This window comes from Rhynchophorus ferrugineus, unplaced genomic scaffold, assembly GCF_030347505.1.
Source record: "Rhynchophorus ferrugineus isolate W39M unplaced genomic scaffold, kcgeb_rfMv2 rfM2, whole genome shotgun sequence".
NCBI lineage: Eukaryota > Metazoa > Arthropoda > Insecta > Coleoptera > Curculionidae > Rhynchophorus > Rhynchophorus ferrugineus.
In genome coordinates this window covers 35,360,242-35,386,194 of record NW_027472581.1, presented here as the reverse complement: position 1 = coordinate 35,386,194, position 25,953 = coordinate 35,360,242, and the positions used below count along the sequence as shown (strand labels likewise).

The window sequence follows — 25,953 nt, the reverse complement described above, 5'->3', positions numbered from 1 at the left end:
TTTTGACAAAGAAGTAGATTCTTATACATAACCTAATTTAATTAATTACATGAAGGTAGATACTTATTTAGCAATACAGAATAAATATCCTTTTGAAATTGCTCTATTTTTTTAGAATGTTGAGTAACTGAAATACTTTATTTTATCTTTTTATTGATTTATATCTAAACATTTTATTTCTACACTTTATAATAACAAAATGACAGAGGAGAATGCTCCAAGGTATACTAGTTGGTATTATTTGTATGGTAAATTTACGTTTATGACTTAATTTTTAGTTTTTCTTTGAGTTGAAAATTATATTTAAAATACGATTATTTTCGCAAACGGCAAATATATGTTACTTATCCCCTGGAATACCATAGTTTACAAAAGTCTGTGGTAAACCACACAGCCGCCACTGTATTCTAAACGAATTCGAACAAATAAATGTTTCTAAAACATATAAATCAATTTGTAGAGTTGTAGTTTAAGTTCAATTTCTAAGCAAACCAAAGACATTAAAAAGACAATGAATAAGATTTCCAAGATTAAAAAAAATTAAGTCATATATTTAATAAGTAATGAAAATGAATGTATATGCATTATATATTTCAGTAAAAATGGGGAGGATACTGAATTATCGATACAAGGAGATATAGATGCTGGACCTCAAAATAGTGAAACTGATACAGAATCTGTAGTTTCAAGCTCTGCGGTTAATAATAACACTAAACAATCAGAAGATGAGAAAAAGGATAAAAAGTTAATTGAGCCAGGAAACTGTTACTGGTGAATATATCAAATCAAACTTATCAGGGACAATTAAATCACAGAATTTACTTTTCTAGTGGGAAGGAGAGAAATTTAAATATTGTAGAATTATTATGTGCCAATTGTTCGCGTTGGTTCCATGAGTCTTGTATTGGATATCAACTAGGAAAACTTGTTCCCTTTCTTACCAATTATACATTTATTTGTAAGAATTGCTCTGCAACAGGATTAGAAACATTCAGAAAGAGTCAAGCACGTAAGCAAATATATGACATTTTTTATTTAATCCTAAAGTTATAATGTTTTTTTACAGAAATCACACAAATGTGTGTTACAGCAATTGCAAATTTACAACAAATGAGTACCAGGGATGGGACCAATAAATTATTATTTAATAAAGATAAGGACATCATTCCGTACATTGAGCACCATTGGGAGGCCCTAACAACCACATCAAGGTAAACGTATCATTAACTCAAATAATGGACAACTTATTTTTATATTTTTTGTAAACGTTTTTCAATATTAGGAGAGTAACACAGTCCTGGCATTTGACAGTAAATAAAACTTTAGTTAAAGATATTCATGTACTGTTTGTATTTGAAGAGAGTCCTGAAGGTCAGATGTATGGCTTAGTGAATACAGATTTAACTAGCATCAAACCTAATTATGATGCAATGATAAAAGGTAAGTCCAAAACTGTCTGATAGGGGAATACAATAAGACCATTGTTCATTAGTATTAATCAAGTTGCTCATGAATCTATTTAGTAATTTATATTTGACAGTATGTGTAATTATTATTACAAGTTATGGCTAAGATAAAAGTTGTAAATCGTCCGCAGCGTATGTACAAAATCGTTATGACGATGTTATTTTGTTAAATTTTATTTTTAGCGACCGGCATAAAATCAAGAAACACAAAAAGAAAATTTCCGGGTGACGTCGGGGGACCGGGAAAAAAAAGTAGAGGTGTGGATGTAGCTGCACCCAAACTACCGGCACACGGCTATCCTTTAGATCATCCGTTTAACAAAGACGGATATCGTTACCTATTAGCGGAACCCGATCCTCATGCTCCCTTCCGTCAAGAATTTGACGAAAGTGCTGATTTAGCTGGCAAACCTATTCCTGGTTGGTTATACAGAACCTCAGTCCCAGGCACGGTTCTATTGGCTCTCCAAGACCGCGCTCCACAGCTGAAAATTTCAGAGGATCGTCTTGCAGTTACCGGCGAAAAGGGTTATTCGACAGTTAGAGCTACACATTGTAAGTACTGATTTATGAAATATCATTGTAGTTATAGCATTTTAATGTATAGTTATCGTCAATGTAATAAATCAATTTGCTTCCTATATATATAAAAAAGAAATAGTATGTTTATTAATGCTTACGTCGTATTTTGTAATGACAGAGTCCCCTAGTGCAAACTATGATAAAAGTTATACAAATTCCATCATTTTTACAATGTCTTGATTATTTTCATTTCATTTGAACAAAGGTAATTTTTACGTGTTTTAGAAAGTACTTTAATTCAAATTGATATTAAGGTGTAGCAAAACTTCTTTCTATACAGCTTCAATTTTCATAAAGTAACCAAGCTCATTTTTTAAATTTGTAAAAATTTAACAAATCATCCATATCAGTTTCGATAAAATCTTCATAATATAATTCAAGCGACACTTATATGTTATTTGATTGTTTGATTAAATCCTTCACGTCCTAGTTAATCCTGTTACAACTTAAATATTCCAATGAACCGTAAGTTTATTTAGGAGCACTCTTTTCGGGCATAAAACAGTTTCCGCTTTTTTCGTCGCACTTTTTATAGGCACAAACGGCGCTTTTTGATAGATGCTGTCAGCGGCATTTTTTTCCACCGCGGTTTTCTTCTATTAAATAAAATAGAAAGGAATAAAGAGAATTAGGGAACCATGAATAGGAGACTTCTCTTGTATTTTGATTTTTTACACAGCATTGTTTTTGCTACTTTTCAGGTGTGACGAAAGGCTGTTGGTATTGGGAGGCAACAATCGAGGAGATGCCAGAAGGATCAGCTACTCGTTTAGGTTGGGGACAGGATTATGCTAATTTACAAGCACCCTTAGGGTACGACAAATTTGGCTATTCTTGGAGATCAAAGAAGGGTACAATATTTCACCAATCTCGCGGCAAGCACTACAGCAAAGGATATGGCGAAGGAGATACAGTCGGTTTCTTAATTGTATTGCCTCAAGTGAATACAACTAAACTAGTACCGAGTACATATAAAGATCGCGTTGGTTTAATATAATTTTACTAATCACTTTTTATTAACAATGTTGCTTTCCAGCCTTTGGTTAAATTTAAAAGCCATTTATATTATGAAGAGAAAGATAACGTACAGGAACGTTTAAAATCATTAATAGAATTGTCGCAAAGTAAAATAGTAAACTACAAAAATGGCGAGTGTCAAGGAGTTGCATTCGAAAACATCTTCCAAGGCTCGTATTATCCTACTTTATCTTTGCATAAAAACATAACGGTGTCGGTTAATTTCGGACCTAACTTCAAGTATCCACCATCAACCAATGAATACAAATGGAGACCGGTATGTAAATTAGTTATATATATATATATATATTGTTTTATTACTTATTATCTCTTTTGCTTCAAGATGTCTGAAAAAGCAGAAGAAGCCATTTGCGAACAAACTATGGCTGACGTTATTTATCTGACCGAAAATGATGGAAGATTACGACTAGACAGCTTTGTTCTCTGACATTAGTTTAACATTTTTTTGTTGCAATTTAGGCCTCACGATTATTCCACAACAATAATGCACAATATAATGAGGCATTTGATTTTTGATTGTCGTTCAATTCAGTTTATCGATTTATTAATTTCATAAAAGTGTATAACTCAATTACTTTTTCAATTAACTTATTTTCCAATACTATATTGAGAGTAATGAAAGTTTACAAACGAAGAATCTTACTGTCCTTGAGAATTTTTTAAAGCATCGAAAACATGTTCTATCAAAATTTTGAAAATATTACTTAAATATCGGTTATGGAGGTAGTTTTGATATCAAAAATAGTTTTAATATATACGCATGGTTACAAAGAAATGTTACGCTAGTTAATTATAAAGTGTATAATTATAAAATGAACATTGTATTGGTTTGGACAAATATCAGTAAGATGACTATACAAATAAAAAGTCGTCTATTGGAATGCTATATTTCTTTTTTGTTACAATTAATCCAATCTGCTCGGTATTTTCCTACTTGCAGACAATGAGAATCTATGTTCCACCCTATAAAAAAATATATTCATATGATAAAAAAGTGGGTATATTTGTTATTCAAATACCATTTATTTTTATGGCAGTGAAGAACATGGATTGTTCATGTTTAACAAATTCTTCAAAGCTTTTAAGGTACGTATGGGGAAGGTTCCTAAAGTTGTTGTTGAACTTTTCATATGACTTCATATAGGTAAACAAGCGTGTTATTGGCGTAGGATGATGTAATTGTCTTTTCGAATACATATCCTACATAAAACAGTTAAAGCAATATTCCTAATATACATTCAAGTTAACATACCAAATCTATAGTGTTATAAATGCTAGTTGCTATACCGAGACATGCAGCATGAAAATATGCCATTAAAACATCTTGTGTAGTTTCTCCATTCATCAGACATACATAAATTGTCCTACTATATCCACAAACCAGTAAAAGATAACTTTTATCTTGGTATACAGTACATAGCTCTTTTACATCCACTGCTTTGCAACATTTTAATGGTTTCCTCAAAGATTCACCCAAAACTATATCAAAACCGCATATATCTTGCACTGTAAGTATTCAGTATTGGTTTCTGCACACATATTAGTAAATAAAGTGTTACCTTTAAGACCTGTTCCTAACAAAACAGATTCCCTCTCATTCACCTTATATGGATTCAATACAGTTCCAATACTGAAATAAGTTTTTAGGACTATAGCCAATCTCTGTTTATTGAAATATTTAAATACAAGGCACTTCACTGCTAAATAATTTGTATACAAGTGAAGTAATATAAGGCTAAAGATCAACGTCCACTCACCTCTGAAAAAAAGTATATTATATATATACTTAAAATACTAAACAGATTTACATAGATGATGTTATATAATGTAGGAGAAAGATACTTGTAAAACTTCCAACTAAATTTACAACAGTCTCTTGGCTACCATCTTTGGCTGATATTTCAGCCATGTTATCTTTTATAGCTTGGTGATGTGTTATTGAAGCTCTTGTTGCCCCACCCGTTATTCCAACCTGAAGAGCATCCCATTATATAAAAAGTAACAGTTCTTTATTTAATATACCTACAATTGACTTCATACCTGAGGTCAAACAAAGAACTTGCATTGAATATATGCTACAGTAAGGTAAAAATAATTCTATCATCATTGCTAAATCATTTAATATATCTGCAAAAAACCTCCACTTTTTGCAATCACAATCCAAACCACTCCTAAAAACTTTGCTCAATACTTCTCATTCAAATTGTTTATGATAATTGTATCACCCTTTCCACCATGCAAACAATATTCTTCCAATCATTCCACTGCCATCTTTCATTATCCAAGTAACGGCTGCTGAAAGAGCATTAGCGCTACTATCACCTACACCCACTCCCTTTAATATTGCTCTAGTTGTAAAAGCACCAATTATAGTACTACAAAAAGCCTGCAAGGTGTCCCATAATTGATATTCCAAATAATCCTCACTAACAGATTCAGGATATCCATATGGCAGCAAAATTTCTTTAAAAAATCTTGATATTCCACGAAATTTATGCCAAAATTTGTTACACTGTGACACGCAAATAATTTCATTATGACCTGAAATTTACACTATCAAGACTTCGACAAAATTGCCCAACAACCTTACTTTTTCTAAAGCTAACTATGTCATCGACAGAGCCACATTGTTCTGATAATATGAACTCGTCCTCCATTATAATTGAATATACAACAAAGCATTAAAAACAGAACAATGGCTGAAAAATTAAAACATCCAAAAAGTGAGGTTCCCACTTATGACATGTTTTGATATGAAGTTATAATCATATTTCATATTACTCTATGGTTATAATCCGTATACGTAATTATAACTAGAGATGCAGAGAAAATATCGGTATTTTTTCACAGTAAATTAAATACAATTTTTAAAGAAATTAATAAATTTAGAAAAAAAACATATCGAACAAAATATCGATATTTTTTTTGTAAAATATCGATATTTCTTATACTTATTGCAAAAAAAATATCGATATCTTTTAAAAAGCATCGAAAGGGATATATCGATACTTTTTTTGGTAATTAATTTTTTTCGGTGACCAACACCCCTAACATAGAAAAAATATAACCCCTAATTATATCCACACGTTCATAAGTTGATGAAATAATCTAGAGAAATATTGATAATTTTTGCTATATACATTTAAGTACCAAAACATACTAATCATTTAAAATTAAGTGCCAATTTTAAAGGCCTAAAATGTTTAAAAAATATATTTATTTTGAAAAAATATCGATATAAGTTCAAAAACATCGACTTTTTTCAAAAAATATCGATATACCACTATGATGAAATATTTTTTTTTGTTTTATAATAAGGATGCTTTGACTTAAGAGCAAACAAAAATATATATATTTACTATCACATATGTTTATTATTAAAAAGTTACATCTTAATCAACATCTAATCTTTGTCTAGTATTCCTTTTTGCTCCTGATGGAATTTTTCGCTTTTTAAAACTAGTATCACTACCGCCCTCATCTAAACATTCAAGAGTTTTTTCTTTAAATTCCTTTACTACAGGCTCGGGTTCAGACTCAACTACAACTGGACAGTCAAAATATTCCTGTTGTGGCAGTTGTAAATCCAATGGAGCACTAAAACATGTGAAATAGAAAAAAAAATTATGCTATAGATCAATATACCTTTCTTTTACAGTTTGCCATCTACCATAGGGATTTGTTTTACCGGGCTCCAGTATAGGAGCATAAACTGGTGGTGGAGTATCTTCTTTAACTCGCCTGGCTTTCATTTTTTCTCTCTCCAATTTTGCTTTATCTTCAGCCTCTTCACGCTGTTGTTGTTGTAATCTACATAAATTATATAATCACATTATTACTATTTATATGACCTTTACTTTATTATTTATATGACTTTTACCTCAAGAGTGATTCTTTTTGTCTATATTTTTCTACTTCTTTCAGTTGCTTAGCTGTTTCTTTATCTCTTTCTTCTCTTTGCTCTTTAATGGATAGATAATCTTCAGGAGGTGGCTGCCAAATAGTTTCTAAAAAGAATTTCTTATGACATACTATGATAGACAAAAAAAGCATTATTTCCACCGTTGGTGAGTGTATTCCAAAAATAACTTTTCCCATCTTTTGTTACTACTTCTTGCCAAATTTTTTTACTCCCACTGGCAATTTGTAGATTTTCTTCTTGTAACCTTTTATTGATAGCTATAGAAGTTAGATCGGCGGCGACGTTGCTAGCCACATCTCTCTTATATGCCTCCATGGCAGCGGATTCCATAGCTCTAATTGCTGCATCTGTCTACAATCAGAAATATATTAATATGCTTATGTATTAAAATATTTTTAACAAACCTTCTCTGATTCTTTATGTGCTTTGGCACTATCCTTAGTAATGGTCCTAAGTCGTTTTTTAACATTTTCCTTGTGTCTTCTTCCGTTTTCGTGAAAATCCCTACTCTGAATTAATGTTTAAATTATATTAAATGTTAATTTTATTTTCCATTATTTTGTTGAAATTTAGTTCAAATTGACAATTATATTACTTGAAAAAAAGTGTCAATTTATAAATATAAAGTTATTCCCTTACATGGACATTATTTTTTACCATTGGGTACATGGACTGACCCGTAATTTTGTGTTGTAGTAAGTTACTTACCGGTTTATTGTCTGCTATCCAGCATTTGCAAAAGTCGCAGTACTTTCTATCCTGCGATTTCCAATAATCCGCCCTAGATAATCAACAAAACGAAAAAAACAATAAAAGCCGGACATAAAAACTCAAATAAACGGTGCCTACAAAGTGAAAATAAACACAATCCATTCTGGCCCCCGCGGAATGGAACATAACAACGGAGAGAGGATAATAAAAACCGTATTCGATAACAAAAACAAATCATCAAAATTCGAAAATCCAAAGGATAAATAAACCAAAAGCCCAACTTTTTGAAATTCCTCCAACGATAATCGCATAAACAGCGTGCTTTTACTAAACGCAACTTCAACACTGACAATTTTTATGTTTTTAACGACTGGAATATTCGTTTTCTATGGACACGTTTATTATATACTATTCATTTATGTTAGAGTATGCCAGCATAAAATTTTTTTATGAGATAGTTCCCCCGGAATATACTAGTCGATAACAAATTTTATAGAATTTTGTGGGTTGTTTGATTTTTTTGCTTTTTGAAATAAAAGATTTTTGTATTTTGTACAAATTAAATTTATATGTCTACTACGTCAGGGAAAAATACGCATTGGACCACTGTCATTGTACTTGACGTTTTTCTTTCAAAAATCAAACTCTGAATTACGCTTTTATTTATCTGAATGGCATTTAGACTTAAACTGATGTGGCCTTTATATGCAACGACTGAAAATATTCCCTCGAGGAAAAATCGGCGTGTATGTCTAGGGTCACAGAATAGAACCTGAATTGCGCCGAGAATGCCATTCTCAACTTTGATTCAATAATTTTAGTAGAATTTGATCTTAATGTTTCTGTAATTACATATTTAAAGATTGTAATGGACGGTGGATTATTAATAATTTTAGCGCAGAACATAATAAAATAATAATCAATTAAGTAATAATAATAACATATAATGAGTATTATATATCAAAAAATTTCGATTCGTTACGTCCAATGCGTATAAGCGTGCATAAAAACAGGTTCCTTCCCTCCCTACATTTTTGTTACGGTTGCTTTTTAACGTTTTGACTAAGTTGGATTAAATAGTTGAATATGTTATACCATAGTATTTTTATGTATACCGGGATCGAATCCAAGATATTTTCACATAGCTTTTTTAAATTAATTACATCTTATATTAAATATGCTTAGTACAATCTTAATTTGCAAATCAATCAATTACTATGTTCCGTTGTACTTGCATTAATATATAAGCAAGGCGATTACGGGATTAGTATATCAGTATGTATTTTCTAATAATTTGCACATAGTAAAACCCCGATGTTGATATTGAATTAAAGTATTGGAATGAGGAATCATTTTTAATTCATTACATTTTTTATACAAGCATTTATAGAATATGAAAAATTAATGAAATCAAGGTATTTTCTGTTATTTTTTACATATCTTTCCGCACCCTCTATTGAGGTCGCGACGTCAATGGTTTTCCGGGACTAATTACTTTTTGAACACTATCGATTTTGATAGAATATATGTATAATTATAACAAGCATTTTATCATCGATTGTGACATCTCCAAACGATCGGGGCGATATGTTTAGGTTTTATGGGCAGTTAAACTTTCGATGCTTATGTTCAATATGCTTTTTTTCACACAGCGCTCGCAATTTCGCCATGTTGCCTATAAAACGATCGGTTTATGACTTAATACAGGGTCATAATTAAAACAGTACCGTCAAAAAACGAATTGCTCATGAGCGCACTGCCGCGATATTTCTGGAACTCGGTCGTACAAGATACTCTCAATGAAAACAAAGAGTTACGGGGAAGAAATCTGAACCGACCATTAAACTTAACCATTAAACCGACTATGTGAAACCGGCTTTTGTGAATCTATTTTTGGACGGGCGTCCGTTATGTTTTATTCAATTCATTTCAATGGCCAGGGGGGAAGGGATCAGACGACTGGCAGGAAGGCTTCCCAGATATCTCCGCACGTTCTCCCGCTTCATATAAAATACATCCGGGTCAACTGGCGTTGTTTCATCGATCCATATGGAAATCGGATTTATATTTGTCGTTTATTTATAGTTTTTGGGACTGGATTTCGGATTTGCTTTTCGAAGTTACTGTCGCTAAAGACACAGTCAAATCTAATGATATTCGGTTTATTGATGACTGATATTTTGTTAATTATACTTTGGGATGTTTTATGATGTTGCAACGAAAATGTTAATTAAGTTTATTTTAAATGTGTCTCAGTCTAAATTATTTTATACCTCTTATATATATATATATATATATATATATATATATATTAGTTGGCTTAATGAAAATTTTGCCTTCCTTGCTTTGAAAAAAAAGAGGGCACCTGGAGGAGTAAAATTTGGCACGGTGAAAGCTTATATCGAGGAAGAATTTTTAGGCCTAATATTTTTGTGAAATATGCGCTAAATAAATATAATCCAATAAAACGAAAAACGCCCAAATCAAGTAACCAGGAATAGCTGTCAGATCGGTGACACAAAATATATAAACAAACCCTGCGGTTAGCCGTTGGAGTTAAGAGTTTAACTCGTCGACAATAATGTACTCGCTGGAGTTAAAGGTTTTTTTAAAAAGTGTTCGTTAAAATTAAGTGTTATTTAATTTTAAACAGTGTTATTTAAGATTTTGTATTACTTTTTGTTATTCCCGTATTGTTGGAATTATTAAAGAGTTATGGCAAAAACTTGGCTTGATGCCGAATTTCCGGATACTGCCCCAGGAAAATCAGCCATCAAGGATTGGTATGCTAAGTTTAGACGTGGTGAAATGAGCACCGAAGACGGTGAACACAGTGGGCACAAAAGAGGTTGTTACCGACAAAAACATTTAAAAAATCCACAAAATGATTTTGAATGGCCGTAAATTTAAATTGAATGAAATAGTAGACACTTTAAAGATAAACTGAACGTGACATCATATCATTCACGAATATTTGGAGCAGCGTTTGGAGATGTTCAAGCGTAATAAACTCGAGATTTTGCGTCGGTATGTGACAATAGATGAAATATGGCTCCATCATTTCACTCCGAAGTCCAATCGACAGTAATCCGAGTGGACTGCACATGATGAACTCGCTCAAAAGCGTGGGAAAACGCAACAGTCGGCTGGCAAGGTCTGTATATTGGGATGTGCATGGAATAATTTTGAAAACCTTGAAAAAGAAAGGACCATGAACAGCGACTATTACATAGCGTTATTGAACCGTTTGAAGGACGAAATCTCCGAAAACTCAGCGACTATTTCCTATTCTCAGATCTCAAAAGGATGCTCGCTGGGAAGAAATTTTCGTCGAATGAAGAGGTGATCGCCGAAACTGAGGCCTATTTTGAAGCAAACGGCAAATCGTACTACAAAAATGGTATCGAAAAGTTGGAGGGTCGCTATAATCAGTGTATCACCCTTGAAAGGAATTATGTTGAATAAAAAAAACTAATTTGGTCAAAAAAAATGTGTTTTACTATGACAGGCCGGGGACTTTTCAATTGACCTGTTAAGAGTATCAACAGTCAATTAATAAGATATAGGTCAAAAAAGATACTATGTAATCGGAGAGAAAGGAAAGTTGAAAACTTCTTCAAAGATAAAAAAAAACAAGTTTTATTAGGTGGTTGGATGTATAAATTGTTGTCCATAATTTTCTACAACTTTCCCTCATCTTTTTGGCAACATTTCTTCAGCATTTCGAAATCGTGCGTCAGGCAACGTCCATTTGAACAAGTGACAATCAAAACGCTGGGTGTGGCAGAATTTCCTATTCGAGCTGCAACAGTGCATCCTCCACAACTCTTGCAACGTATCGAGTCGAGCGTAGTCATTCAAAAGAATGAGTTTGCGTATGTTACTCGCTATTGCTGGTCCTTATTCAACTGACGCCGGTAAATATCTGCAGCAACAATTGATGCATTGAGCAACAATTCTGTTTCAGTAGCTGGTAATAAACTACACCTTGGTGATCCCACCATATGAACAGCAAGACTTTATGACCATGAATATACCGCTTTGGAGTAGATGTACTGTATTTTCCTAGCTAACTAATTCATGAATTATTGAGCTTGGGATTGTCGTAGTAGAACCTTTTTTCATCGGCAGTCGTAATAAAACCAGGCCACAAATTATTATTATTTTTGCTTAGCCGACACCCCGATTTCGTAGCGATTCGGAATGATTTTCAGTTAACTCGTGTAATAGGCGTTTTCAACAATTGACAATTTGAGATTAGTTTTCATCCAATTATCTTTATTTTCGAACTTTTCAGGCTTTCCAGCTCACTCGTTGTCATTGACATCAAAATCGCTGAAACCAAAATCGGCACATGGAATTAGCCATTGGATGGATTTCAGACCTATTCAAATCAAATAGCAACAAGTGAAAGTTTAACAGCATTTTTAACCGATTTCAAAAAAGGAGACGGTTCTATGTTCGACTGTATATTTTTTTAAGTATGTTCACCAATTTCTCCATCAATTGTGGACCGATTTACAAATGATTATTTATTCGAAAGAGTGCACTTCCGAGGTGGTCCCATAGGAACCAAATCAGGATCTGATGGCCGAATCCGGGAAAATCCTCAAATTTCCAAGACACGTACAATGCTTTCACATATTTTTTTGTCTAAAATAATTAGATATTTGTGTATAATGTTATTGCTGAGCTGATGCGACATGTGATAGAAGATATTTCTTTAAATATTATGAGGACGTACAGAAAACTAATTGTATACTTTGAATTTATTTAGGTAAGCTGACGATGAAAGCAGGGATCGGACAGTTGTACCCTTCAGCAGTTTTTGAGGAGTTTTTAGTAAGGGTTTGCTTACCAAAGTCGTTCAGTGCAAAAGCCGTTGTTTGGTTTTTAGTACCAACTATATTATATGAGAAGGCGTAGAAACATTGCAGGCATCTACCTCTATGGTGTAATGGTTCCTATTTTTCATCATATGGGTTGCATCTTTACTTGACTTATCCATTGTGGTACTTAATAAAATAACAGCGTAATTTATTGAGTAAATATCTAACACTAAAAAGAGAAAAATAAAATATTTTTTAAAAAATTTGAATCGACTTCATAATAATAAGGAACTCACAAAAAAGTAAACATTAAATCAGATCTAGATTTAAAAAAAAAACAAAAACGTTTTAACCCAAACAATACAAAAATAATAATATACACAAAATTAAATTAGGAACAAAACAAATTTAATTTAATATAACTGTTTAGGTTCGGCACCGACTTCAAACTGATCAGTTAGTAGTAGTAAAATAATATTGTAAATAAATTGTGTGTATATAGTAGAATATAAAGTACATGTAGTAAATAGGTTAAATAAGGTTTTTGTTTATTTTTACTTAGTTATTACAGCGATTATTATGTACATATTTTATTTTAAAATGTTTTTTTTTTGTATTAAAAATGTAAGTTTGATTATATTTTTACTTTTTAGTGAGTTCTTTATTTATTTTTTATACTCGGTTCAATTTTTTTAAAAATATTTACAGAATATATACAGAAAGATATATTATTTAATGGACTGTTATTACTTAATGTTAAACACTATTAGGAGCGACTGTTATAAAAAACAATTGACCGCATTAAACCAAAATGATTATTATTTGCCAACCCAGTAATATATGTCAAAATAAAAACATTATTACACAGGGAATTGCAAAATTGTATATGTTAGAACTATTAATACAGCGAATAAATCAAACTTTAATATAAAACGTTTCCAGCCTTAATAAATAAATCCTCGTATCTGGTCTAACAGGCGTCTCCGAGCGGTGCCAATTTTTTCCTAATGTAAATTAAACTCGATTGTATTACAGAGCAATAATAAACATAATAAGCGTCAGGGTTAATTTCGAAATAAAACTATTGGGCACAGTTCACGACGTATTATTTTGGCAATAGTCGTGGACTATAGCAATTACGGCCATATCAGATGATATATATACAATTAAATGACAACAACTAAATCTAAATACCTTAAGGTTATAAGAAAATTCATTAATAATTATAATCTATATATATATATATATATATATATAGAAAAGGGGGCACCTGGAGATGTGAAATTTGACACGGTTAAAGCTAGGTTTTAGGCCTAACATTTTTGTGTAATATGCCTTACAAATAAATCAATTATAATAAAACGAAATACGCCTGAATCAAGCAACCATTAATAGCCATCAGATCCCATCAGATCGGTGACAAAATATATAAACAAATATTTTGGGCTCTGGCCGACACGTTGCCAACTCCAAATTTTATACGGTAGATTATTCGTCGTTTATGTTTACGTAAATCAACTATGGGCACGCAAGTTGTAAGATCAAAATCTGGCAATGTTGTACCGCAAAATGCCGGCGATTTTGAATCGGGGACAGAAGACAGAACAGAAGACAAATCCCTAAAATTTTACATTGAAACGTTTAATATCGTTATTTTAAAACTATTTCCAGTCTCCTTTTTACCAATGAGGGTTTATCTGAAGGTGGGCTCCGAACCACGGTCCTCGTGCATTAAGCCTATCGACTGGCCAGTAACCAATTTAGAGACCATCCGGTTTTACCCGACCTGGTTACTGACGCGAATGATTATTCTTTATCGGTTTTTCCAAGGTTTGCTAAAGCCATTTACAATTACAAACACAAAGGTAAAACATCTATGAGCCAGCAGGATTCGAACACGGACTATTGCAACAGTAGAAGGACCGTCTTGTCGCGGATTTGTGGTGAACAGAGAAGAGCTGAGAAAAAAATATTCTTGCTTAAGGACTGATAACAATTGACATGATTCTAGAGACATAGTATTTCATTGTACTAGAAGTAATTCTAAATTTTATTAAGATTTTTCTATACATTTTAGTGGTATTAACTTCTGATTCATTTTAGGTTTCTTTAATTTGTGCGTCAAGAGTTAAACTACATTTTGTAAAGAACATTATCAATTATAAAACAGCTTCAGAGAATTTAATTTCTCATTTGTTTGTGAGTCGTTAGTTCCCATGTGGGACATAAGACAAAGTAGAAAATAATAGATAAACAAGGCGAATTAAAGATCAGCTATCTGTAAGAATGAGATTGAAGAATCGAGTAAATAAACAAAGAACAATGCAATTTTGTTTAAAAATTTGAGTAAATTAATGATTCTTTTAAGCAGCCTGGTGTATATATTATTTCTGCAGTACATATTATACAGGTGAGAAATATGGATAAAAGATAGACTATATTAATACATAAATAAATTAATGAAAATATGTAGCAGTTATAATGAAACTAATTACATAATTTGTGTAGACGGAACACATGGGACAAAAAAGAAATTATGAATTATTAACAATAATTTTGTAAACATTTTAAAGCGTTGATAAATATTAATATTATTTACAATTAATGCTTACATACATATTTACATTACATATCTTGTTATGTAACTATATATATGATATGTTATTCTTTGAACGTTGTATCAATTATTTTGATTATTTACTTTATAGACCTTAATATTTTAAGTTTTAAAAAGTCAATAGTTCTTTCAATGGTGTAGTAATTTAAATTTATCAATACTTTGTTGATTATTGAAACGTATGCAATTTAAAATTATAACATTTAAAAGGTAGTTTTCAATATCAATAGTCAATATAATGATTGTAAATATATTCCTTTAATATACATTTCTAAATTGTAAAAAATAAATTACCTAATTACGTTCGTTATTGTTCCATACATGCATAATAAAGTCAAATATCAACATTGTTTTATACATATATTCTCTGTTTAAATATACAAACACATTACATTATTTATTATTACACATTTATGTTTATAGCATAAAAGTAAAGAAATATTAATGTATACTTATATTTGATGATCTGAAGTTGTTATAAGTCTGAAAATAATCTTACTTATAATTTGTTATAATGTTCAGTGATGCAGTAACTTAAACTTATCAATACTTTGTTGATTATTGAAACTTAATGGCAATTATATTTAATTAAATGTCATTTAAAAAGGTTAGTTCTTGAAATATATTGAAATGTGTCTTTATATTGAAATTGTTTATATTGAAAATACTGTAAAAACAAGTACAACATATCATTTTTAAATTATTCCCTTTACTTTACTAAATTATACAATTATTGTACAAAATTTTTAGTTTATCTATATATAATATAATTGGCATTCACAAAATATTTTACCCCTTTATATTTAAAAGTGTTTAGTTACTGTCCTAACGGCGATATAGATTCCTGCTCATGACTTTTTTCTTTAGCAAAGGCGATTTCAAATTCAAAAATATTAAAGTCGTGCATATTGTCAAATTTGATCCTGTCCGAGAAATATATTAAATATAAAATGCCCCATACTTGGCACTTTAATGAATAACGTTATACAAACAATCTCTGACACTTATTTTAATGCCAAGAGGCTTATGCTCTTCTAATTTAATTGTGCTTCTAAAAAGTGTTATGAATACATCATAGTCTGTATGCTGCTCTTAGCATTGTCTGTCTTCGTTGCTCACTATTTTTTTCCATCATAGAGATTATTCATATACTTTCCTTCTCGGCTAGTGAGAACATAAAAAAATATCATATTTTCTTCACTATTAACAGCAATTAAAGCTAGTCCATTATTATTTGGTGTATGTATATCTGTGGAAAGCCGAAATTGAAACATCACTCAAATTATTTATACAACCCATAAATTATAGAAAATAACGATAGGGAAATTTATAATTTTGACCTATTTTTATGATCTTATTTAAGAAGAATACATACTTTTTTGTAAGAAAAAACCGCCTAACAAAACTACATACAAAAAAAACATTCCTAATCATAGGCATTCATATGTTTCTTCAAAATATAGTAAATCTTCGTCCAAATATTTGTAAACGTTAAATGTGATGAATCAATCAATAGAAGTAATAGTTATTTTTTAAATAATGATTGTTCAACGATGACTTCAAAAAAATAATACCCATTTCACGAACCTTTAAATTGCGTTTTTCATATCAAACCCAAGATTGTATCCTGCCGTTATTTTCCAAACACTATTTACCCAAGTTTTACAAACTAGCCCAATATGAAGAGATAAAGTACAGCACTATTTAATAATCAACTATTTGTTCTTCATGAATTAGCTTATTCGATTTTTGTAATTACAACTTAATCTTGGTACACATGTAATAAAAATAACGACAATTTAAATAGAATCAGAATCATATCATGTTTGACTTGAAGCACCTTTAGTGCTGGTCTGAGTCCACAATTATCACGGGAATTCTTTTATATAAGATAGGCATGAAGCAATTGACAGTACTCAAGCATTAGTAATTCGAGAATATGTTGATGTCTGGAATATGTCTACTACAATCTAAAATTAAAAACTATGCACTAAATCTAAATACGTTAAAATTAATTTTATTAAAAACAAGTGATTATTAAAAAGAAAAATCTGACACGCTAATAGAAAACAATAAGAAAACGATGAACCCCGAAAAATAAAACACATCTTAACTATAGAGGCATTTATTATTTTGACTAGCGACGATGTAATGGACCCACAATACAAACTAATTTCACAAAACCCATTTTAAAAAAAATAAATTACATTCAAAATACTTTCGAGGTTCTACTAATACCACATTGTTTTAGTAAATCGAGAATTTATGTATGTATAAATATCGTAATAATATTCAAAATAGTATTTTACTAAATATACAGAGTGTTCCTATTAAACGAAACAAAAACCTATTGGATCACTTCTTATATATAGTAGAATAATATTAAACACTAAAAAGATAACTTTACAATACTGCTATAAATCCGGCTAAATAAAATAAAATAATCTAATACAATCGTAAAAATCCCTGTATTATAGAATATGCTTTTAGAATTATTTTCATAAACATCATTTAATTTAATACCCAGATGACGTTTCTTGAACGTATACGTATTTCCATTCTTAATTAAATCAAAATTAAATAAAAGCTAAAATATTAATAAAATTTAATTATATCTCGGCTTAAATTAATTAAATTTTAATTGGATTTGATCAAAGTACAATTAAAATTGAACTATGCTTTATTTAGAAAGATGAAAAGGTCACGTTCAAGAACGTCAATGTCAAATTTATTGGCTATCTATGTTAATTCTATATGTATAATTAATTTAATAAGTCGCTTAAATGCGAACGCTACATGGATTACATGGTGCTAGTCGGTCGTCCGTACATTTAAACTAGCTAAATTCGATTTGAGGAATCCTAATAAATGGACGATCGCCATTGTACACCACTACAAAAGGTTTACAAGGAAAAATTGGTATTTTGTATCACAGATAAGGTTAATCAGACTAGATACATGTGTAATAAGGCTGTCTCAGTATCGTTCAAAGATGAAATGGAATGACATTGACAAATAGTAGCGGAAATATAATTAATGAGATCGGGGTTTATTTATATACATAAAATAAAATTTAGTTTGTACTCAATAAACGCTTTTGGAAAATCTAAGAAATAACGTAACTTTCGAGAGCTGTCAGACAAGACTACGAAAAGTCAGCTGTGAAAAGTTAGAAATATGACAAAAGAAATGTCATCGTAATATAATTGCTTATGGTAATCTTCTAAATCGTGGTTCTGAATTAAATAATCCAAAAAGTATTTTGTTTTCGGTTCGATACTGAAACAACCCACATACGAACACTTAGTGCCGACAAATCTTATTACTAAACTTAAAACGTTGGCATTGAACAAATTTAGTAATAAAACCGTTTTCGAATTATCGGGGATCAGGGAAAGAGGTGACAAGGGTAAGAGTGGGGGGGGGGAATGTCGTCGTCATAAATTCCTGGGAAAAGTGCGATTCATTTAACATCTAAGGACACTTACATTTGTCTTTTACGTCGACGTTAGTTAGGGTCAGATTGAAAGAAAGTGATGACGAAAATTCCTGGACAAACAACGATTATTAGTCGTAGTAGTTTTGGATTCGTTTATCATAATGGCATTAATAACAAAGAAAGCTTATCAATAAACCAGTTCTTTTGTTAATAAGTGTTTGTCCACTAGATTCCGTAACTGGAATAATGCATGTGAAAATTGACGTTAGCACATACATTTATATGTATGGTTCAATCTTAATAATTATCACGAGGAAGTTTTTCTACTTACCATTGGATTTTGACCACCTTTTAATGATATGTTTTTATGTCTAGCATAACGCTGACAATTCTGACTTTACTACCAATGAAAAATTAATTTAATTATGGACAAGAGCTTATCAACAAAAGCACTTCCAAATCACCGACAAGGAAATAACGAAATTTTTCGTTTACGGTTTCGTGACCTCCACCAAGATCGGATAGTGAATGTTGTCGTTGTATTCATCCTGATTCAACAGCTGCATCCGCCTGTCCCATACCGTCTCGTCGTACCTGATCAGTTTCTTACACTTTAGGCCCCTGGTCTCTGACTGTATGATAAAATGGTCGAGAGTAGACCCTCTTTGAGGCGCCATTACAAGAGCCAGGCCCCCTGGCGCTAAATACTGATGAAGGCACTCAACGAAATCGTGACGGGCATCGTCGAAGAACAAACAATCAGCCGAAACAATCACGTCGTATTGCAGCGCGGTCCGTGGGGCTTCGCCCCACTTCAAGAGTGAGCAGGAGGTAGGACAAGAAAATGTGTTGCATTGCAGCATGGCCTGCACGTTGTCCACAGAATTGCGGTTACCGTCAGTAACCAGTACAGTGGTAGAAGCGGCGTACTTGGCAATAAACAGCCCGGCCAAGCAGGACATGCCTCCGCCTAGTTCCAGCACGTTCCTATCGAGAAACAAGCCCAGGTTGGCACAGGCGTAGTAACTCAGGGTTTCTTCCGAAGGCCAGATGCAAACGTTGCCAGTGTTATTGAAACCCATCAAATCTTCGGCGCTGAACGTTCTAGTTCGATGGCCAACGTTGATGGTAAAGCTTGTCTGGCCGATGGACAGCGAGTATTCAAACCAAACACGCTTGCAGATCTGTTCGTTTAGATCGGAGCAAGGTGGCACAGGCAGTTCTCTGGTTTTCAACAGCATAAAGGAGGAAATACGACGAACAGACACCTCGTCGGTAGGACTCGATGGCTGGCTACCCGAAGGACTCTGAATCAAAGGCGAATAATGTGCGTTATTCGTTGAAAAAATCGACAATAAAATAATAAAATTGCTACTGTTAATGTACAATTGCGCCAGTTGTAGTCCATAAACATATTTGCCTGTCTTACATGTTTGGCCTAAAGAACTAAAGAAATTGCAATATTATAAATTTTAGAGTATACAAAAAAGTTTGAGGATTTTTTTGGACTTTAAAGCTTTGCTATAAAGAAATATGAAAAATAATTTGCTATAAAGCATTGACCTTCATTAGTTACGACTTTCCGGCGTCTTATAGGTAACATACATACAATAAGCACCAGGCTTATAAATTAATTTTAAAAGATCTACAACAGATGGTGTTAAGGTATACTAAATCGCGTCTGGTCCATTTGCAGCCAACTTGTTGTTGCTCACCGACATGCTTCACTTTTGAGTATTTGTCATTTTAATGAAGTTTGAACAAAAACGGTTCGTTGAAAATGTCTGAATTTGTGCCAAGTTAATCGCATTTGCGATCCAGCTTACGGCAAAAATGCTCCATCGATTTCAACATGTACTGATTTCGATATATTAAAAGTGGCGATTTTGACACCGAAGACAAAGAGCATTCCGAACAGTCAAAAATTTCAAGACGAGGATCTGAAGGCATTACAATGCGGATCGCTATCGACTACAATTGATACGTTTTAGTCAAACACTGCGCAAAAAAACGACGGGAATAGAAGCAAAACCCCAACAATGTTATACTTCAGCATGACAACGCTCGACCAGACGCCAGCTGTAAAACCGATGTAAAAATATACTTGGAAACCCGCCGTATTTTCCAAACCTTGCTTCTTCTGTTTACTACATATAAGTCGTGATATGTCTGAACAACGCTTCAGTTCTTATGAGGATACCAAAAAATGGGTCGATTCGTGGATAGCTTCAAAAGATACTTATTCAAGATAGAATCCCTAAATTGACTGAAACATGGGAAAAAGGTAGCGGCCATCGATGGACAATACTTTGAATAAAACACATTGGACGATTTTTCACAATAAAGCTTCGAATTAAAACATCCTTTAAAACTAATTTATAGGCCAGTAGAAACAATATCCAGTGAATATTGCTAGTGGAGTAAGATATCCCGTTAAAATAAGTTTCTTTAGCAACTTTTCGACCGGTGACCAAGCCTTGTACTAAAAAAATCGCTTTGTCGTGTCTCTTGACATATTGGAGAACATTGAACTACAATATAACATGATCGCTTTCATCAATTGCTATTTCTACACCCCCCAAGAATACAATTGAAAACTAAGCCGGATTGTGTTAAGTAGATTACTACATTCCACTATATGCACAGAAAAAATGATGCAAGAGTGCGCTTACTCCACGATTTTCTGGGCTTTGGGTTATAACAGTAGCCACTCGTCATGACTCGATACCAAAATACCTTTTGATTTTACGTTTGGAACAGTAGTTTGCACGCGAAACTATAGCCATATATGATGGGATAGGAAAGAGGTAATGTATTACGAGTAAATAAAACCAAAAGATATTGTTACTGCAAATATCTACTGATACCATTTAAACAAAAAAAGATGCAAAAAAGATCAAGTAAAAGAAGAAGTTATCTTAAATGACCACGTTCTTTCGACATCATATATTACCAGAAAGATGCGAAAAGTTGTTGAAAATGATGGAAAAAAATTTAATGTGGAAAAATTATCAGTAAACATGCAAGTGCCTGAAAAAATTAAAAAACCTGACTTAAAAAAGAACTATTTTCATATTCATACATGTTCGCACTTCTTTAACGTATCCTGTACCAAGCCTATATTGGAAATCATGATAAACCCGGAAAGTCGAGAGCAGTTCCTATTCGAACTGCCATAGTGTATAGTTCACAGTTTAAAGATAGTAAACCGATTTGTAATGACATGCCAAATAATAATAGTGAGTAAAATGTCACTTCTAAAAGATAAATTCCAAAACTATCGAATCTGATAGTATAGACCATCCTTAGAAATTATACGTCATACGTAAATTTCGACCTGATTGATAACAATTCATTGTTGTCCTTCAATTTTCATTCATTCATCCTTATACAGTCCAGCCAACAAAACAACCAATGCACGTCATAGATGACGTCGACTATATAGCCAAATGTAGTTTTTAAAAATGTAAAATTCGTATTAAACTCGGAGCGTATTTTTCCTTCAGGTTTTACCCTAGTTAAAAAGTGTCGTCTGATGTTTCAGAACGTGTAACCGAATCAGTCTATAAAATCTGATTTGTGTTGGTACTGGTCAACCCTATTGTTAAATATCTACAAAATTCTTCAAAACATTAGTGATAATGAGAGACTACACACCGAGAAATGACAAACGTTGTAAACCAAAATTCTAAGTTAATGTGGCAATATTGCCTTGGTTCTCCAATGACGAAGAAGCTAATGACATTCTTGAAAATGTTGGACATGATAAGATAAACTATTGCATATAGGAACTTAATAAATAAGTTCCTGATAAGTTAAGCACGAAAACAAAACAAGCTATCACGAGCATTTGCGAAGCTAAACTTGTTGAATGTAGAAAAGAATCGAGCACTAAACCAGCTCTAGTTAGACACGAGATTAAATTTTGAGTCTGTTATGGACGACTAAACAGATTTCGGAAACCAACTGCCAATATTGAATATGGTGTTTTGATGCACCCACCTATAATCCAGACCTAATTATTGAATAACGTCATTCATTGACCTGGACAACAAGGTTGAAATAACCCTCATCAGTCATATTAAAAAGGCATGTGATATTTATCATAAGTCAAGTTTTTAGATCAAAACAATATAAGAATAAATTCAAAAAAAGCAAAAAATGAATGTAAACCAATGAAACAATTTACAATTAAATATTTACATTTGTTCTTGCCGCTGATAAAACACAAATGGTAACCATCATTATTCCCAATCCATATATATATATATACGAAGTTATTGCAAAAATAACCGCCGCCCGATACCAGGATACGGGCAAAGGCTCTGTTGCAACGTTCAAGACGGAGTTCAATTCTGCTTGGTCGGCCTTTGAAATTAAAAGGAGAATCAAAACCATTATCTATCAAAAGCGAACGTAATTATAGTAATATACCTCAAGAGAAATGATTGGCTACGAATCGGCATACGTCTTGGCTAAAATCCAAATCATTATAACAATTATCCAGCCCGGTTTAATATAGGTACGCTGCCGACGTCACGATTATTGAAATCATACCGGGTGTACGTATGTGACGGGCGAGAATTTTCAAATGTATCCTCATCGGCGAGTGCAGTTATTCAAACATATACCGAAATCACATAATTATATCAACTAAATACAATAGAATAGAATAATTTATCGTACAATACAATTTCAACGTATTTGAATTACAGCCGAATATCCTACAAAAAATTATCCAAGAACAAAAACAGTAAATCGTTCAACGTTAAACAATTGTTCAATTGCTTTAAAATAAATTATTCTTATGGAAATTAGTCACGCTGTTATTCAACTATGTATAGTCATAGAAGGTGCCCTCCAAAATAAATAACATATTGGCGCCCTCTATTAATGGTTTTCTTGATTGGGAGCTAAATTAATCACCAATATTTTATCAAAATTTAAAGACCCAATTATTACTATGTAAGTAACACTCAGAGTATTAAATATAAGTTTTAAAATTGATAAATCCTTTACCAAAACGCTTCAGTTGGTGAGAAATATTTGATAATGAATATTTACCCTATAACTGACTACACAGTAAAGCCACTGACTCTAAAGTGATGATCAAGATATTGGCCAATCAAAATTTGTGAAAACTAAATTTTTGTACTGTCCAAACTGTACGAATTCATTACGAAAACTAGCCAAATTAAAATTAAAGTTGTTTCAACTTATTCCCAAAATTACATTTGTTGATGATAAGAAAGAATTATGTCGATATAGAAACTATCCAAATGGTTTTTCTTAAGATTATTAAGGGCGTTTCTACAGACCAGACCAGCCAGCAAAAAAGATCAGTTAAAAAAACAGTCGGCATGTTTCTTAAATGCAATTATCAATAATGAAATGTAAAAAGAAACTATTTTCACATGATTTTTTTTATATGACATTATTAACAGAGAAAGAGTTTTATGAAATGAATATGTATATCATAATTTTTCAAAAATCCTGTTAACTCTATTATGGAACACAGTTTGAAACTTGTTAAATATTGTATAATTCGTTCAAAAGGTAATTATAAAAATTTTAATTCATGACTGAATGAATGAATGAATTTTTATAATAAAAAATGCCCAAATATAAAACCAGAGACACTTGACAGTTATTATGTATGTTATATGATTCTTTAAGTGATCTGATCAAAGACAAATTACACTCAAATATGATACAATGAATGCTACATATCTATTAGGACAATTATTACTTTGAGTACAAATAGTGATACATTAAGATATTAAAATGAATAGTAAAAAATGTAATAAGTCTATGCTGAAAATTGAATAAATAGTAACACAACAAAAAAAGAAATAATGTATAGTAAAAAGGTAAAGTTCTTCACCAAAAAAGTTTAAATTATCCGTTATTTAATCATCAAATTACAAAAAGAATCAATGTACCAACAGTTACCACCTATAAACTTGGGTGTTATATTATTATTATATTATACATTATATTAATTCTGAATAAGATGATTCAATAAATGTTCAATGCTAATTCAACACGATAACATTTCAGTGTAAAATAATACAATTCAATAAGGCAAGCACTGTACAAAATAAAACTTATAAAATATCTAATTGATATTTCAAAAAATTAACATGCTCGTAACTTAAGGCACAACAATAAATGGCTATAAGCAAATGGAAATTGAATGAAATAAAATAAGGAATATAAAGTAATGGGGCACATCCAGGTACCTTGAGAGCCTTGGCCAGGATGGCCCAGCGCCTTCGGGCAGCCTTTTTCTTTTCATTAGTCTTGCCGACAAATGACACTTGGTCAAGATCAATCCGATAATTCTGACTTAAGTCTAATATGTCTTTAGATTGGTCCATATAGATCGCATAGTATTTTCAGGATGTCGTTTTATTGGACCCTCTGCAATCCCAATTAGAAAAATCAGGTTTCAATCATTTGACGTCCGTCGAATGTGACAAACAGTCAAACAACAAATTTCACGAAAATAGTTGACCGACAAAACATACATTGACTTACTTTGAATGGGGAATAACTAAAAACACAGTGCGCGTCGTATTATAGGAAAATCAACTGGATTTCCGCGGGAAATACGAGGAGTGTGCGTGTTGATATGCTCTGTCCGTTCTATTTAAAACCGTAGGGACACAATAGGGAGCTATAAATAACCCAGAGTACCTTAATAATTACCTAACAATCATTTATACGTGTTTTTTTATCCACTATTTGTTTATTCTAACCTCACTCGCGAAAGTGCTCAATTGAAGTGAAATAAACATGTATTTAACGTCTTAAATGCACAAAACTACATTTACAATTAAACGAAATCATTCAATATATTAAATTATTGGGGCCTTATAGATTGTGTTTATATATTCAAAAAATATAAATATTATAAGAAAAAAATACTCACAAAAAATATTTACAAACAAACCAACTTACATGTTATCCTTATCAACACAGTTTGAGTAAAGTACATTAAAACAAAACACTAACAAACCTAAAATATTTGTTAATAATAAATATAGTCCACTTTTCTAAATGTAACACCTAACTGTCAATCATATAAAAACTGTCAATTTATTTCAAATACATCCTGATAAATATAATAATTTAATATATTTATATAATAGTTTAATATAATGCTAAGGACTTTAAAATAGTGATGATATAAGGACATAAACCCATATTTTTAAATTAATTGGAAACATTTTATTTCCATTTATTTACTGTTCTTCTTCTTTACTAAAATGTTATATTTGACCACATACTTAAGTATTATAAGTTACCAGATAGGGACTTCTTCTTTTTAATTTATATACATAATA

General features: G+C 31.7%; 3 protein-coding genes across 5 annotated transcripts; 1 reads left to right on the top strand and 2 right to left on the bottom strand.

Annotated features, from left to right (window-relative positions):
- The first annotated feature begins 26 nt into the window (after positions 1-26).
- ash2 (Set1/Ash2 histone methyltransferase complex subunit ash2) lies at positions 27-3,967 on the top strand. Its single transcript, XM_076395285.1, has 9 exons — positions 27-222; positions 598-771; positions 831-1,009; positions 1,067-1,211; positions 1,283-1,440; positions 1,650-2,021; positions 2,750-3,030; positions 3,085-3,342; positions 3,409-3,967. The coding sequence occupies exons 1-9, from the start codon at positions 200-202 to the stop codon at positions 3,511-3,513; spliced, it is 1,695 nt and encodes a 564-aa protein (XP_076251400.1). The 5' UTR covers positions 27-199; the 3' UTR covers positions 3,514-3,967.
- On the bottom strand, positions 3,873-5,840 carry LOC143190743 (RUS family member 1). Its single transcript, XM_076395287.1, has 8 exons — positions 5,677-5,840; positions 5,312-5,627; positions 5,113-5,257; positions 4,895-5,058; positions 4,646-4,845; positions 4,339-4,592; positions 4,106-4,286; positions 3,873-4,049 (listed from the first exon to the last, which is right to left on the bottom strand). Exons 1-8 carry the CDS (start codon positions 5,741-5,743, stop codon positions 3,970-3,972), a joined length of 1,407 nt encoding a protein of 468 aa, XP_076251402.1. The 5' UTR covers positions 5,744-5,840; the 3' UTR covers positions 3,873-3,969.
- A 596-nt stretch (positions 5,841-6,436) lies between these two features.
- Positions 6,437-25,708, bottom strand: LOC143190754 (calmodulin-lysine N-methyltransferase). Of its 3 annotated transcripts, XM_076395307.1 has the most exons (7): positions 25,568-25,708; positions 7,717-7,789; positions 7,413-7,517; positions 7,149-7,359; positions 6,967-7,093; positions 6,732-6,896; positions 6,437-6,683 (listed from the first exon to the last, which is right to left on the bottom strand). In XM_076395307.1, coding segments are annotated over exons 1-7 (888 nt in total). In that variant the 5' UTR covers positions 25,570-25,708; the 3' UTR covers positions 6,437-6,478. The 3 variants fall into 3 exon arrangements, with proteins under 3 accessions (XP_076251422.1, XP_076251421.1, XP_076251424.1); XM_076395306.1 differs by lacking the exons at positions 6,437-6,683; positions 6,732-6,896; positions 6,967-7,093; ... (2 more) ...; positions 7,717-7,789; positions 25,568-25,708 and adding exons at positions 17,275-19,911; positions 24,847-25,027; positions 25,145-25,249; XM_076395309.1 differs by lacking the exons at positions 6,437-6,683; positions 6,732-6,896; positions 6,967-7,093; ... (1 more) ...; positions 7,413-7,517; positions 7,717-7,789 and adding an exon at positions 17,275-19,911 and having other exon boundaries at positions 25,568-25,684.
- Between the last annotated feature and the right edge of the window lie 245 nt (positions 25,709-25,953).